This window comes from Bubalus bubalis, chromosome 2, assembly GCF_019923935.1.
Source record: "Bubalus bubalis isolate 160015118507 breed Murrah chromosome 2, NDDB_SH_1, whole genome shotgun sequence".
NCBI lineage: Eukaryota > Metazoa > Chordata > Mammalia > Artiodactyla > Bovidae > Bubalus > Bubalus bubalis.
Genome location: NC_059158.1, coordinates 15,482,527 through 15,496,437, shown reverse-complemented (window position 1 = coordinate 15,496,437; position 13,911 = coordinate 15,482,527). Strand labels below are relative to the sequence as shown.

Here is a 13,911-nt window from a genome sequence, read left to right as displayed (position 1 = left end):
CAGAATACAGACCCTTCCTCTAGACACAACTTACCAGGATTCTGTTTTCTACGTACTTCACATGGATTAACATTCTTTGGAGGATTCCATGCCAAAGCAATGACAAAGGTGATGCATACCAATCTTGCTCCTCAGGTTCCAGGACTCTCTCTGGTCCAGGCCAGCTATCCGAGCTCTACTGACCCCACCAGACAAACCCTTTGGTGGCTGCTCCTCTTGACCACTGAATCATCTGTATCTTGAGCACACACCATCTCCACTCCTCACCATCCACTGCCCTTTCAATTCCTTTCTCATGAGTTTGTCCCACAAAGTGACACTGGAAAAACTTCCTTTCTTCCCACCCTTCTACAAAAGTGCTGTGTGTTTGTTTTAGAAATTTTCAAAAAATTCAGAAAGGCCACCAAAGGAGAAAATGGAAACCACCCAGGATTCTGTCACTTAGAGATAACTACTATTAACGTTGTGGCATGTGTTACCCGTCTTTTTTTTTTTTTCTAAGCAAATGTATAGTAATTATTATTTTAATAAAGTTGATATCAAAGCTATTATTTCCATTTTTTACACATCAATAAACATTCCCCCACCATTAAATATTCCTTTACAACATGATTTTCAGTGACCTCATGGCCTTCTCCTGTGAATGTAGAGTATATATTAACTCATTACCTATTATTGGATATTTAGGGTTTTTTTTTTTTAACATTTTATTATCACAAACAGTTCTGTAATGAACATTCTCATAGATTTATGTTTACTCAGATTCACGACTGTTTCTTTTAACATATTCCTCTATACACTTGGAAGACCTTGATATGTACTGGCAGGCTGTCCTTCTCACAGATTTTATGAATTTAATTCCTTGCCAGACTAAGTACTAAGGCATGGGAAATGGGTCTTTTGAACACGGTGAATAATCACCAACTTGCAAAGTGACGTATAAGTGAATTCACTAATTCATTCAACACATACTCGCTAGCCCTCTAAATGCCCTAGGTACTGGGGATACAGCAAGCAGACACAGTCCTTGTTCCTAGAGCTTTCATTGTATCAAGACCGAAAATGAAGGAAGCAATAAGACGTAAAAAGTGAAAAAGTGGGAGGTCATGAGAACAGAGAAGAAAGACCAGATTGGAAAAGTGTCTGGAGGTAAAGGGGGAAGTATTGGGATTGGCCCGATGCCCTGAATGAGGTCGGATTTCTCCATGTTCTTCTCAAGTCAGGCCCTCATCCTTTCTGCCATCACGATTTCCCTTGTTCTCCCGTGTTTTCTATTTCTAATTTGTGCTGAGCTAAAACAGAATATTTTGTTTCAAAAGTTCCCTCCCAACTATAAAAGAAATCACTATTAAATAGTGAATCTTTTTAAAGTTGTACCCCTACAACACCGTGCCACCTTACCTACACAATGATTAAAAGGCAGAATAATTCTGGAGAAAAATTAGGTAAAACAAACAGTTATTTAGGGGAAAAGGTTTTCTAGAAGATTACTTAAGATATAAATTATAGTTTTTCATGGCTAAGTTTCTAGATATATTGGAATCAATATGGTAAAACAGTTTTTACAAATTTAAATGGCTACCAAAATTGGTCAGTAGTAAATGGCCTAAAGGTTTAAAAGGAAGCAATCAAAACACACAGTAATTACATTCTCAAAATAACAGCACCATCCCTGTAGTTTAATATTTTACACAGGACAGCATTTAGTAACTGCTGAAGTTAATAACTTCTACAAAGTAAGCTGCTTTTCCATTTTATGCAGACAAGAGCCCAGTGATTAAAGCTATAAAAGTTATGTATAATGAGTCCTAGTTACGCCATTACTTTAGAAACAAAGCATTACTTCTGAAGAGCAAATATATGCGGATTGGAAAATATATCAAGACTTTGATACGATTTTCATCTTATAAAATATATAATGAAAAAAGAAAATAAATACAAGATGACATATGGAGCCAAATAATATACAGATAATATATATTGATATCTATATTTCAAGATACAGATCAATATATAGATATCTATAGATATCAATATATATTCATTCATAGATATAAACATATATTTATATACAGATAATAAATTACTCATTTATTTAAGTATAAAATACTTTTTTATATTTAAAAGAGAAATAAGGGTGTTAGAAAAAAATGGATTCTGAATCAATTTTAACTACTTAAAATGGGTTTTATAGACTTCCCCAATGGCACAGCAGGTAAAGAATCTGCCTGCAATGCAGGGGATACAGGAGACACAGGTTTGATCTCAGGGTCAGGAAGATCCCATGGAGGAGGAAAATGGCAACCCATTTCAGTATTCTTGCCTAAAAAACCCCATACAGAGAAGTCTGGTGGGCTACCGTCATAGGGGTCCCAAAAAGTTGGGCACGACTGAGCAACTAAGCATGACCATGGCTTTTATATGTGTTACTTCTTTGGAACTCAGGTTTAAGGATATGCATGAATAGCAAACCAAAATGTTCTGACATATGCGTGCTTGCATGAGGATGGGTGATGTGTATGGCAACATTCCGTGCTTACTATGTACAGCACTTTCCTAACTTCTTCACATGTATTAATTTATCTCATCAAGACAACCCAGTTTTAAAATATATATATATATATATATATATATATACGCACATATACATACATATGTATGGACTTCCCAGATGGCACTAGTGGTAAAGAACCCGCCTGCCAAGGCAGGAGACACAGAAGACTCAGGTTTGATCCCTAGGTCGGGAAGATCCCCTAGAGCAGGGCAAGGCAACCCACTCCAGTATTCTTGACTGGAGAATCCCCATGGACAGAGGAGCCTGGTGCGCTATGGTCCATAGGGTTGCAAAGAGTCAGATACAACTGAAGCGACTTAGCATGCATGCACGTACATATACACATACACACACACGTATATACTTTTATTATTTCCGTTGTGTGAATGAGGAAACTAAGGCACAGGGCAGTTATGTATCTTTCCGAAGGGTACACAGCTGGTAAAAAAGGCAGAGCTGAGGATCAAAGCCAGGCATGACTGTAAATGAAACACAGATGTCATCCGGGGTCTTCTTGCTCCTTTAGATATAGGCTCCAATGTCCCACATCTTATCTTATCAACAAAAGTACAGTTCCTTCTCCAAATGACTTTCAACATCTAGGGGTCCTGCATTCTCAAGGTCACATCTAATTCCCAATTTCTGGTCTTCTGACTCCGTTTTGTGATTAAGGGCACAAAGGGAAAAAAGTACAAATCACTTATTAATTATTTAATTGAACTGAATATTAATTATTTCCCTACTTCATTCCTCTCTTTAATCACTCTTTCTTCCATTTATACTGAGAGAAAAATTCATTCTATTTTTCTACTGCCAAGCAGTCAGTTCTATCTTTCACAGTCTTGTTTCCTTCTAATTCATGGCCTCAGGTTCTTTTTTCATCCATAAAACTGTTTCTCAAAATAGTTTCCTAGATAAAGCTATTTCCTTTCCTAAGAGAAAGTCTTTTCCAAGCTAAGAGAGTGATACCTTCCCTACCTTGCCCTATATATGCACACAAAGATAAAGGTGAGACATCTTATATTTTGATTAATATGAAATATTGCTATTGATGCTATATTGCTGCCATAACAGAAGAAATCTGACATATGTTCACTGACATCAGAACAGAAGCAGAAGCAACTCAAGTTTAAATGACATTACGTTAATTCACTGAAGTCTTAAACCCATACAAGACCAATCATTCTTCTTTGAGAATCCATGGTTAGAAACGACAACCCTCAATGATAAAAAGAAATCACATACCTCCACCCTTCCAATGAGGTTGTCAATATATATAACAAATGTTACAAAGTCATGTCAAAACACCATTAGAAAACAACAGGTTAGGAATATAATTGGAGGCATACACAGATTACTAAATCATATGTATCTGATTCATAAGAAAACAAATTTTCAGAACATCACCTACTTCTGAACCAGTGAGTATGAATTATTTCCATGGCTCTATGTTCTAGAGGAAACTGAAGAGAGTAGGAGAAAGAAAGGATTTAAGGATACATTTTTGAAAACAAAATGATGTTTCATAAATTGCTGGCATCCTAAGAGTCACACAGATATTTCTTGAGCACCAAGAGTCACTTAGATGGAGATGTGTTTGGTTCCCCTGGAACTGAACAGAGCACAGCTTGAGGGGCTGCAGGAGGTGGCCCTGTGGTTAGAGCCCCCTGTCAGGCAATGACCATGAAAGATAAAAAGCAATTCAGTTTTGGAAAAACAGTCTTTGCCTTCAAAATGTTTCTACCAAAATTGAAGAAAAACCACATGAAGCATTCTGGATACATATAAAATACACTTCAGAATTTGGGACAGGAAGCAAGTACAAGTTCAAAATGAGCAGTGAGGCTGGTGTGGGCTCACAGAATTACAAACACTGTGCAATCCCTGAGCAAGGAGTGTCATTAGCCATCACTGTGTCACTTGGATTTGACTCAGGAAATGTTTGCTGAATGATTGTTTGTGGCGGTGATATGCAGAACAGGTTACCTGTTGAATTGGTTTGACAGCTGTCAGCTACTGAAAAGAAGAGATTCTACCTTATTCGAAGGTATATCATATACCCACATGGATTACTTGGCCCAATGTCTGGGACCCACTGAGTATGCATTCATGTTTAGTATTTAATGGTCATTCAAGAAGGTGGGCTTCCCAGGTGGCACTAGTGTTAAAGAAGCCACGTGCCAATGCAGGAGATGCAAAGGTTCGATCCCTGGGTCAGAAATATCCCTTGGAGTAGGAAGTGGCACCGCACTTCAGTATTGTCGCCTGGAAAATTCCATGGGCAGAGGAGCCTGGTGGGCTACCATCCATGAGGCCACAAAGAGTCAGATAATGACTGAGCAACTAAGCACACAGAGAAGGCAGGTAAACCGGGGATTATTACTAGGCCCATCAGAAAGCAAAGAGACTCCTGGGGACAAGTGAGAACATTCCAGGAAAGCTGGCAGAGACCTGATTGAGAGTCGAGGGGAAGGAAGAGAGGAACCTATTTGGGACAGGAAGGAAAGGAAAGATCGTGAACGAAGCCCAGGGTTACTTCCGAAGGGGAAAGGCGAGAATATTTAGAAAGTCACAGCGGTCTCCATCTTCTCAGTTAATGAGACACTGATACTTATTTTAAAAGTGCACAGGTCATGGTCCGCGAAGACGACAGTATTACCTGACCAGGAATAAAGGTGGACTGAGTAGAATCTGAGCCTTGAAAATGGAGCCTGAAAGTCACTGTGTGTATGGGGAGGGGTGGCATGCTAGCGAGAACGAAAACATCGAATAAATTAGATACGGACCGTATTTCTCAAACCAGTCCTGTAACTGCTCAATCATTTTATCAAGAACTGTGCTAGGCACTGTGGGGAACTGAGAGAAATGTAAGCTACGGCTCTTGTCCCTGAGAAGTTCAATAACAACCCGGACATATTTCATGGTAGAATGTGAACAGATGCCAAAAAAAAAAAAGTGAGAGAGATAAGGGCAAGAAGTTCCATAACAAGAACTACATTCATGCTATTCCTTTTTACATTAAATTCTAATAATTATCTCTTCTGTCCTTTTTTTTTTTCTTTTCTGCTGCTGCACATTTTGTTGTTCCCAGTCAATAAATACAGTCATTTTCTGGCTTTCATCTTGGAGTAGTTATTTTAGTATGTATTTGAGTTCTTTTGTTCGTGAAGAATTTGCTTCTCCTCAAGGTTCACTGAACAAAACAAATGACAAAGCTTTGGTTGAACACAGGGTCATTTCTTAAGCAGACAGAACAGATTCTTTTAAGAAACCTTCTGCGCAAATACAGACCTGTTTCTAAGCTATACACCAAACAAAAACTGTCCTTAATGTCGGTCCACACTGAGGCTGGGTCTGAGAGGGTTAAGGTAAAAATCAAGTTACTGTTACTTCTCTTTCAGTTCAGTGCGGCTTTTCTGTAATTCTCTAGAGCTAGGCAGCTGACAGCATGGATTTTTATTGAAGAAATGCTACGACATTTGTTCTAAATGTCACATTTCTCCCCCACAACCTAAAAATAGCATGTCACCATACCCCTACCCCTAATAAAATTGTTGGCTTGGAAATGACATTGATAAGCAAAATGAAGCATATAACCTTTTCTCCCCTTTTCTATAAATGTTTTATTTATTCCTGAGTAACATTTGGTATCTTTTGTAGGCTGAGATCAAAGGGACAACTCAGTAAATTTTACTGCTGAAGCCGTCTTTACGGTACGGGGCTGTCATTTCTAAAGCCTGTTTCAGCCTGGCAATGCTGTCATCTGAGTAGTGATCTAGTGACTGACAGAAAATATCTGTAGAAATAATGTGTGCTCTCATAGTAGTGTGACATTTTATGAGCAGTTTGACTGTTTTCATTACTCTGATTTCAGTCTGGTGAAGAGTGAGTTAGAAAGCCAGCAATGGAATATGGAAAGCCAGTCAGGATGAAGTTGACAGGATAACCTTGAAATCGGGCTGCTGTATTTAATAAGGCTCAGTGGCAATTATCTGAAAGCGTTTTACATATTAAGTTGGCTGGAGTACGTAATCTGATCAGTTCCAAGGTTACTGGTTTTATTGATAAGAATGTTTGGCTAGCTGACATTTGAGCCAGGTTTCAAGAAACTTTATGGAGGCTTTGACTATACTTGCCCTCATCATCTTAACTAGGTTTTAAGGGTGACGATTTGGTTATATAGGAAACTGTGCATTACAACAAAATTCCTGTCTGAACCATTCCCTTCAGTGGTGGGATTCTGTTAAAAAGAACATACTGCTAGAAAACACGGTCCTGGACCAAAGCCATGTAAACAAGCTTCCACCAGACGCTTTCAAAGGCATCATTGGAAGTTTTGACTTTTAGTACTGCACATAAGGGATACCTGCGTACCTTGTTTATGAATACCCAACAGCCGTTTTCTCTCGCTCCTCAAAGTGTGTGCTGTTTGATAAATGTGCAAGTAGTGCAAGAACTCCTCAAACGAGTGTGAGATACTTACTACTCCTCTGAACTGGGATGTTCAGGGCAAGTATCTCTTGGCTTTTTTGGTGACACACAATCTAGAATTCCCAACTTCAAGACTGGTGGATGGGACGGACTTGTTAAAGAGTGAAGACAGCCAACTTCCCAGTGTTTACATCTTTACATGGCTTCCTTACTGCCAGTGTACACAGTCTATTTCAGAAAGCCCCAAAGCTGCCATGCCTTAATAAATTTTCAAATACTTTTATTAGCATAATGTAGGGTGGTAATGATAAGCTGTAAGGTTGTTGGGGAGTCTGGAGTTTCACAAAGGTGCTAGGATATATAGCTGGCAGAATGCCAAAAGGCCATTGTATATACAAATTACTGCAACCAGATCAGTGCTCTTTTCATTGTATACAACCAAGATCATTTTATTATATAAATTCTCCTTAGAATGTTTTTTTTTGTATACAAATTACTACAATTTCTATTTTGCTTTAACTCCGAGTTCCTCAAATGTTGACTGACACCATAAGCTCCTTGAAGGAGGCTATCTTTATCCCCTGTATCCCTAAGCACACAGCAGATACCAGGCACACAACAGACACTGATGTTTCCTACACAGAATGAATGCTAATGTCTCTTCTGCTTCCAGATATAAAATTTCATCCGAGTATTCTAGGACTTAACTAAAAATTCAGTCTTCATATAGTTTTTAAGATTTTAGTCATGAGTGGCCATCTTTTCCATCTGCAAAGAATGTAGCCTTGGTTTTGGACAACAGTCTGCAGCTCCAATTGTGTCTCATCTCTCCCCCAACCCTTCAACTTTATCCTCTATTCCTGTGGACATTTTATCAGTACACTACCATTCTCTGAAATTATAATCAGATGCTTTAAAAACCTCTGATCATTCTCTGTAGCTGTGAAAACATAATCAAAGTGTTTGAAAAAAGACTGCTCTGGTAGTTGCTAGCTAAAAAAGGAAATCATGTCCAGAAAATCTGTAATTTTTTCAAAGAAGGATAAAATAATTTATTGGGGGCTCAAAAGTATAGCCCTGTGATTCTGTGCTTTGCTCAGAATATACAAAGCACTGAAAAAAATCAATGCTTCTGAGTTTCATAAAACAAAGATCTATTCTTCTGTATATGTTCTGAATGAGGTTATCTAGGGTATTATTATTATTGTTGTTATTAGATGGTGATTATCTATGAGATCAGATTTTTTTTGAAGGATGAATTAAGACTATTTCCCAATGTAAACATTAGCAATAACGTGAAGCACAGAAGGGCAACACCAAAACCTCAGTCGTGCATGTCTAGCATTTAACTTCATAACCCCTCAGTTAAGACACAGTCTCTTCCTTTGGTTCATTCATAAACATTCCCATCTTCTTGTCTGCCTCCCCATCCCCTTCCAAAACAAAACATTTATTAACTGAGGCTTCCAACTGTGACAGAAATTACAGTCGTGTTAATGGCACAGATGGTGTACAAAATGCAATCTAAAAACATGATTAAAAAACTCAGGAGTTAGGTAACCCAAGTTCATCTCGGATATGGCTGACCAGACAGCTCTCAGGAAGGAAATACACGTTTTTGGTTAATTAGTTTGCTTTTATCCATCCCTGTAATTAGAACATGCTTTCCCCCTACTTAATCCTCAGTCATTAGATTTAATAAACCTTTCTCGATTGCCACAAATGAGAAAATGAATTAGTTAAAAAGTAAGCATTAAGCTGGTATTAGCAATATGATTGTAACATTATGTGAATAAAAATGTTTTTGTTTAATTATTCAAGATTAAATATATCATTTTATAGCTTGTTGCAAAAAAGTGTACCAGGCTTCCTGTTGCTTTTCTTTCTTCCTTATGTTGCTTTTTAAGGGAGTAAAAGCATTAATACTGCCTCCACAGATTACATTCCACCAAATGGAAGTGATTATTAATCATTCTTTCCAAAAAAAAAAAAAAAATCAAGCCATAATTAACTTCTTCTCAAGTCAAAGTAGAGTCAGAATCCCACATGACTAAGGAGAGAGGGTGGTCCTGGTTTCAGGGCATTAACCAGGGAGCTTGGCTCAAATAACTTGCAAGGCTCCTGGGAATTGACAAGGGAAGTGGAGATACAGGTTAGGCTTCTTTATTCCTACTAGTTTAGGCTCTAAGCCCTTGTGTGATGGTCTGATCTTTCCTAGATCCAGACCAGTCCAGAAAGGCCTCCTAACTCCACAGGTCCCATTAGTCCCCACCTGGCTCTACTGGCCAGTTTGGTAAGAAAGTTACTCACACGGTGCTACTTTTCAGACGACTAAAGGTGAAAGCCATTTTTTAAAGTGGAAACAAAACACCATAAAGTTGAGGACCTAAACTTTCCAGACTTTCATCCTGCTGAGCGTTCTCTGTACTAAATGAAGTCACTCTGTGTTTATGTCAAGGAGCATCTCAGTAAAAATGACTTACTGTATGAAAAAGAAGCCAAGTTGGTCCTCACCTGTATCGTGTGATACAGTCATAGCAAAAACCTATCTGCTGGGTGGCAGGTTCTAGGGTGTCGACAGTCAACTCTCTGCCTGTGCTGGCTGAAGAGCCTTTCGTCATGGCACCCACAACCATGACGGCTGATGGGCACGGACAATTGCAGGCTCCCCCAAATGTAGTTATGGATCTAGATCAGGTAGGAGAGTGCAGGAGAAAGGAGGTTTATTTTGATCACAGGGAAACAGCAAAGATTTGAAGGTAGGCACCACGTAGGGACCTGGGTAGGAAGGTGAGTTCAAGAATGTCTTAGTGGGACCAGTCTCTCCCAGGAACAATGCTAGACTCTCTAGAAATACATCCACATATTTTCCTTCTCACTTCAAAACTCATAAGGTTAAGAGTGGAGGCAACTGAGTCCAGTCCAGTCTTTCCATATTTACTGAGTTGAACCTACCTTCAAATTTGTATGATAGATTGGAGAGGTTAGGGTCCAAATTAAAAATCATTTGTTCTCTGGGCTATGGGACAACAACAGCAATATTTTGGGGTAATCTTAAAGGAAGAGTGGTATGCTGTGGAGCTGATAGCTGGTCATGTCAGCCACCTTATCATTCTAATTTCAGAGCAGGGGAAAAAACTCAAGACCCAGAAAGTACACGCCGGCACTCAGGCAGCTGCCTGGTCCCTGACTCCCAGAGCCATACTTGAGGATACGTTTTTTTTTTTTTTTTTTTTTTACTGGGCGATTGTATTGCACACAGTCCAGACCCAGTAAGGACAGCAGGAAGATGTAATATTGAATACTAGTTTGGAAGTGTGAAGTCTCCAAGCCAGTTTTCACATGTATTTATTTTAATAAAAAACATTACATTTTAGTCCACCATAACCTTTAGGAAATATCACTCTTTATGTTGCCTAGTGTATCAAATTATAGAATCAGTCAGCAACCAGCCATGTGATTTTAGACAGACACTCAGCTTCTCTGGGCTGTGGCAGCCTCAGTGCAAAATGAAGTGGTGAGATAAGATGATCTCTATGGTTCTTCTAATGCTGAACTTACTTGATTTCACCTATTCCCTAATACCACAGACTGCAAATCCGAATTACTATTCTTTGTTGAGATTAACTTGGAATGCTCCCGAAAAAGAGGTGAGGAATCAAGTTAAGAAAAAAATGCTCCTTTACAAATGAGGTAGAATAAGAGAGATGCATGTCAAGGTGGATGCTTGACCTAGGGGTTAATAGAGAATTCCAGTTTTCTGGGATGTCACTAACACAGGAGGAAAAAAAAAAAAACTCTTCTCATAATAATGTTACAAGCTTTCAGAATCTTTTTTTCTTTTTAAGGAGTTACTACAAAGGAGATATTTATTCTGAACGTGAAAAGTTCAGTTCAGTAAATGAAGACATTGACATTATTACTTTAAAATTTTTACAGACTTTCTGCTCTTCATTGTTAAAAACAAATACAAAAGTCTGCACACTTTTAACAGTCAAGACATTGTTCTGAGAAGGCAAACATAATGGCCTGGGAAGAGAGGCTGTGACTCCAATATGTGGACAGGAGTCCTGCACACTTAGCTCTGCAGACCTCACAGAAACACGTGGAAGATGTTCAAATCTTCAAGGCTCCAGGCAACTGAAGGGAACGGGACCATCTATCGCTCAAGCCTACGGAGAGTGAAGAACTACTGTTGGTCACTTCATGAGGTTGAAGCCACTGTGTGTAAATCTCTGATTGAGAGTAAGTAAGAATACTTGATTGGAATCAAGATTGCCGGGAGAAATATCAATAACCTCAGATATGCAGATGACACCACCCTTATGGCAGAAAGTGAAGAGGAACTAAAAAGCCTCTTGATGAAAGTGAAAGAGGAGAGTGAAAAAGTTGGGTTAAAGCTCAATATTCAGAAAACTCAGATCATGGCATCTGGTCCCATCACTTCATGGGAAATAGATGGGGAAACAGTGGAAACAGTGTCAGACTTTATTTTTCTGGGCTCCAAAATCACGGCAGATGGGTGACTGCAGCCGTGAAATTAAAAGACGCTTACTCCTTGGAAGGAAAGTTATGACCAACCTAGACAGCATATTAAAAAGCAGAGACATTATTTTGCCAACAAAGATCCGTCTAGTCAAGGCTATGGTTTTTCCAGTGGTCATGTATAGATGTGAGAGTTGGACTGTGAAGAAAGCTGAGTGCTAAAGAATTGATGCTTTTGAACTGTGGTGCTGGAGAAGACTCTTGAGAGTCCCTTGGACTGCAAGGAGATCCAACCAGTCCATCTTAAAGGAGACCAGTCCTCGGTGTTCACTGGAAGGACTGATGCTGAGGCTGAAACTCCAATACTTTGGCCACCTCGTGCGAAGAGTTGACTCATTGGAAAAGACTCTGATGCTGGGAGGGATTGGGGGCAGGAGGAGAAGGGGACGACAGAGGATGAGATGGCTGGATGGCATCACCGACTCAATGCACATGAGTCTGGGCGAACTCCGTGAGGTGGTGATGGATGGAGAGGCCTGGCGTGCTGCGATTCGTGGGGTCGCAAAGAGTCGGACATGACTGAGCAACTGAACTGAACTGAAGAATACTTGAAACAGAAAAGTCTCAGAAAATATGTGAAGTGATGGCGGGCATTCTCCTGGGTTGCCTCCTCACTGGGGTCCCAGCTTGCCTGCACCCATTTCCTTCATTTTGAAGAACTGACAGGTGATTCAGAGTGACCTGCCCCATCACAGAATCCATTCCTAGAGCCTGTGAGACACTGGGCTCTCCGCTCATGGCTCAGACCTTACCAGCGGGTGGTTGCTTAAAACCAGTTGTTAATGGATGTAGGCAACTTCACTCGAGCCAAGGGGAAGATACCTGACACTTGCTTGACCAAACTCTACATCATTTGACCTTCACAGTTCGGTGGGGTTAAGAGGACCATTTACAACTTTATGCCCATTCTTTTTTCCCCCCCAGGGATCAAAAAACTGAGGCTCAAGGAAGTGAAATTAACTGATTCAAGAGAACAGGGCTTGGTGGTGCCTTGTGTAAAGTACCATACAAATGAAAGTAATTACTAGGATGATTCTGGCACATCTCTATAAGCGAAGGCAAAATTAAAACTTCACATAGAAGGGTATGCTATTCTTTTCTGAATATGCCTACTAAAATGTTGGTGTTTCCCACCTTCAAATTTCCTCTTCACTTAGCCACCCATGAAGAGGTGTGCCTCCTCTGTGGTAGACAGCAGGCCGGTCAGCATGGGGAAATGCACACTTCTATGACTTGAGCTATTCCAGACGGCCTGTCACTGGGCGTTCAACAAAAAGCAGCAAGACACACAATTACCCTCCCAACGAGGGCCCCTGGGGACACAGGCCTGGAGAATTATGGCGTTAAGAAACGGGGTTTGGTACAATCAATAGTCTTTCAGGTTGACTCTGTGTGGAAAGAAAACAGTATTAAACAATTACGCTGCACATGAGCCTTCTCTAGAAGAGTGCATGGTTGATCATTTTTATGGTTTAATAAAAATGTATCTGCTTTCACTTATTACAACTGCACCAGGAAACTGAAACACCTAGCAAGACACCGGCTGAAAAAAAAATGAAAGGCTGACAAAGTTAAGAAGCAGAATATCAATTTCTAATTTAAATAACATCAAGCCGATTTTGTTTAAAAACAAACACAAAGCTTTTGTGTGAGCTGTTAGTCACCCTCGTTTTTCTGCCACTGAAAAATGAACAGCAGCGCTTTGGGGGAGGAAACGCTAATATTAAAGGCTGACACGGTCCTGCCTTGCGCTCATGAGACATGGGCCATCCTTACAGACGCACTTGCTTTGATGACACACACGAAAATACAAAAAAACAACCCCTATAAAACAGAGATATATTCAAAGAAAAACAAACTTCTGGAAATTTATTACTGTGTGTGTTTTTAACGTCCCCAACTAAGGGTATACTGACCTATCCTGGTTGCTCTTATTTTTGATGTCCTGGCAAAACTGTTTTGAGCTTCTAAAAAATAAAATATGACTAAATGAAATATGAACTTACAGATTATTGTTTCTTCATTGGAAAATAAGGATTAGGCCGAATCAGCAAATTAATTATGTTCCCAACATTTTCGGCCTGATGGAATGATTATTTGGTTGGCTACAGGCTGCCGGACCATGCATTCTTCTCCGTAACAAGGCAAATTAGATATTTATGCTGCTATTCCAAACAAAGCAGACATGCTGTCTGGCAGGAATTTTTTTTTTTTTTCTACACTAGTTAGAACTCCTGTGAGTAAAGCTTACGAGTTTTGTCATGTGGCGCTTCTGCCCCGTCACACATAAACAATCTTTATGAGGGTCATACTGTTTCCCATTTAACAGTCAATAAATGTACCACTGCCATTCCCATCTCTGACTTTTTGCAAGAATTTTG

General features: G+C 39.6%; 1 protein-coding gene across 8 annotated transcripts in view; it reads right to left on the bottom strand.

Moving 5' to 3' along the window:
- Positions 1–13,911, bottom strand: part of CDKAL1 (CDK5 regulatory subunit associated protein 1 like 1) — a 617,913-nt gene that overhangs the window by 62,330 nt on the left and 541,672 nt on the right. The window contains exon 13 of one of the 8 annotated variants that reach the window (XM_045162612.1): positions 2,894–3,208. The exons of the other annotated variants lie outside the window; for them this stretch is intronic. Within the exon in view, the coding sequence (XP_045018547.1) occupies positions 3,113–3,208 (96 nt within the window). The 3' untranslated portion in view covers positions 2,894–3,112. Of the gene's footprint in view, positions 1–2,893; positions 3,209–13,911 lie in introns of those variants that run through there. 8 annotated transcript variants of the gene reach the window in all.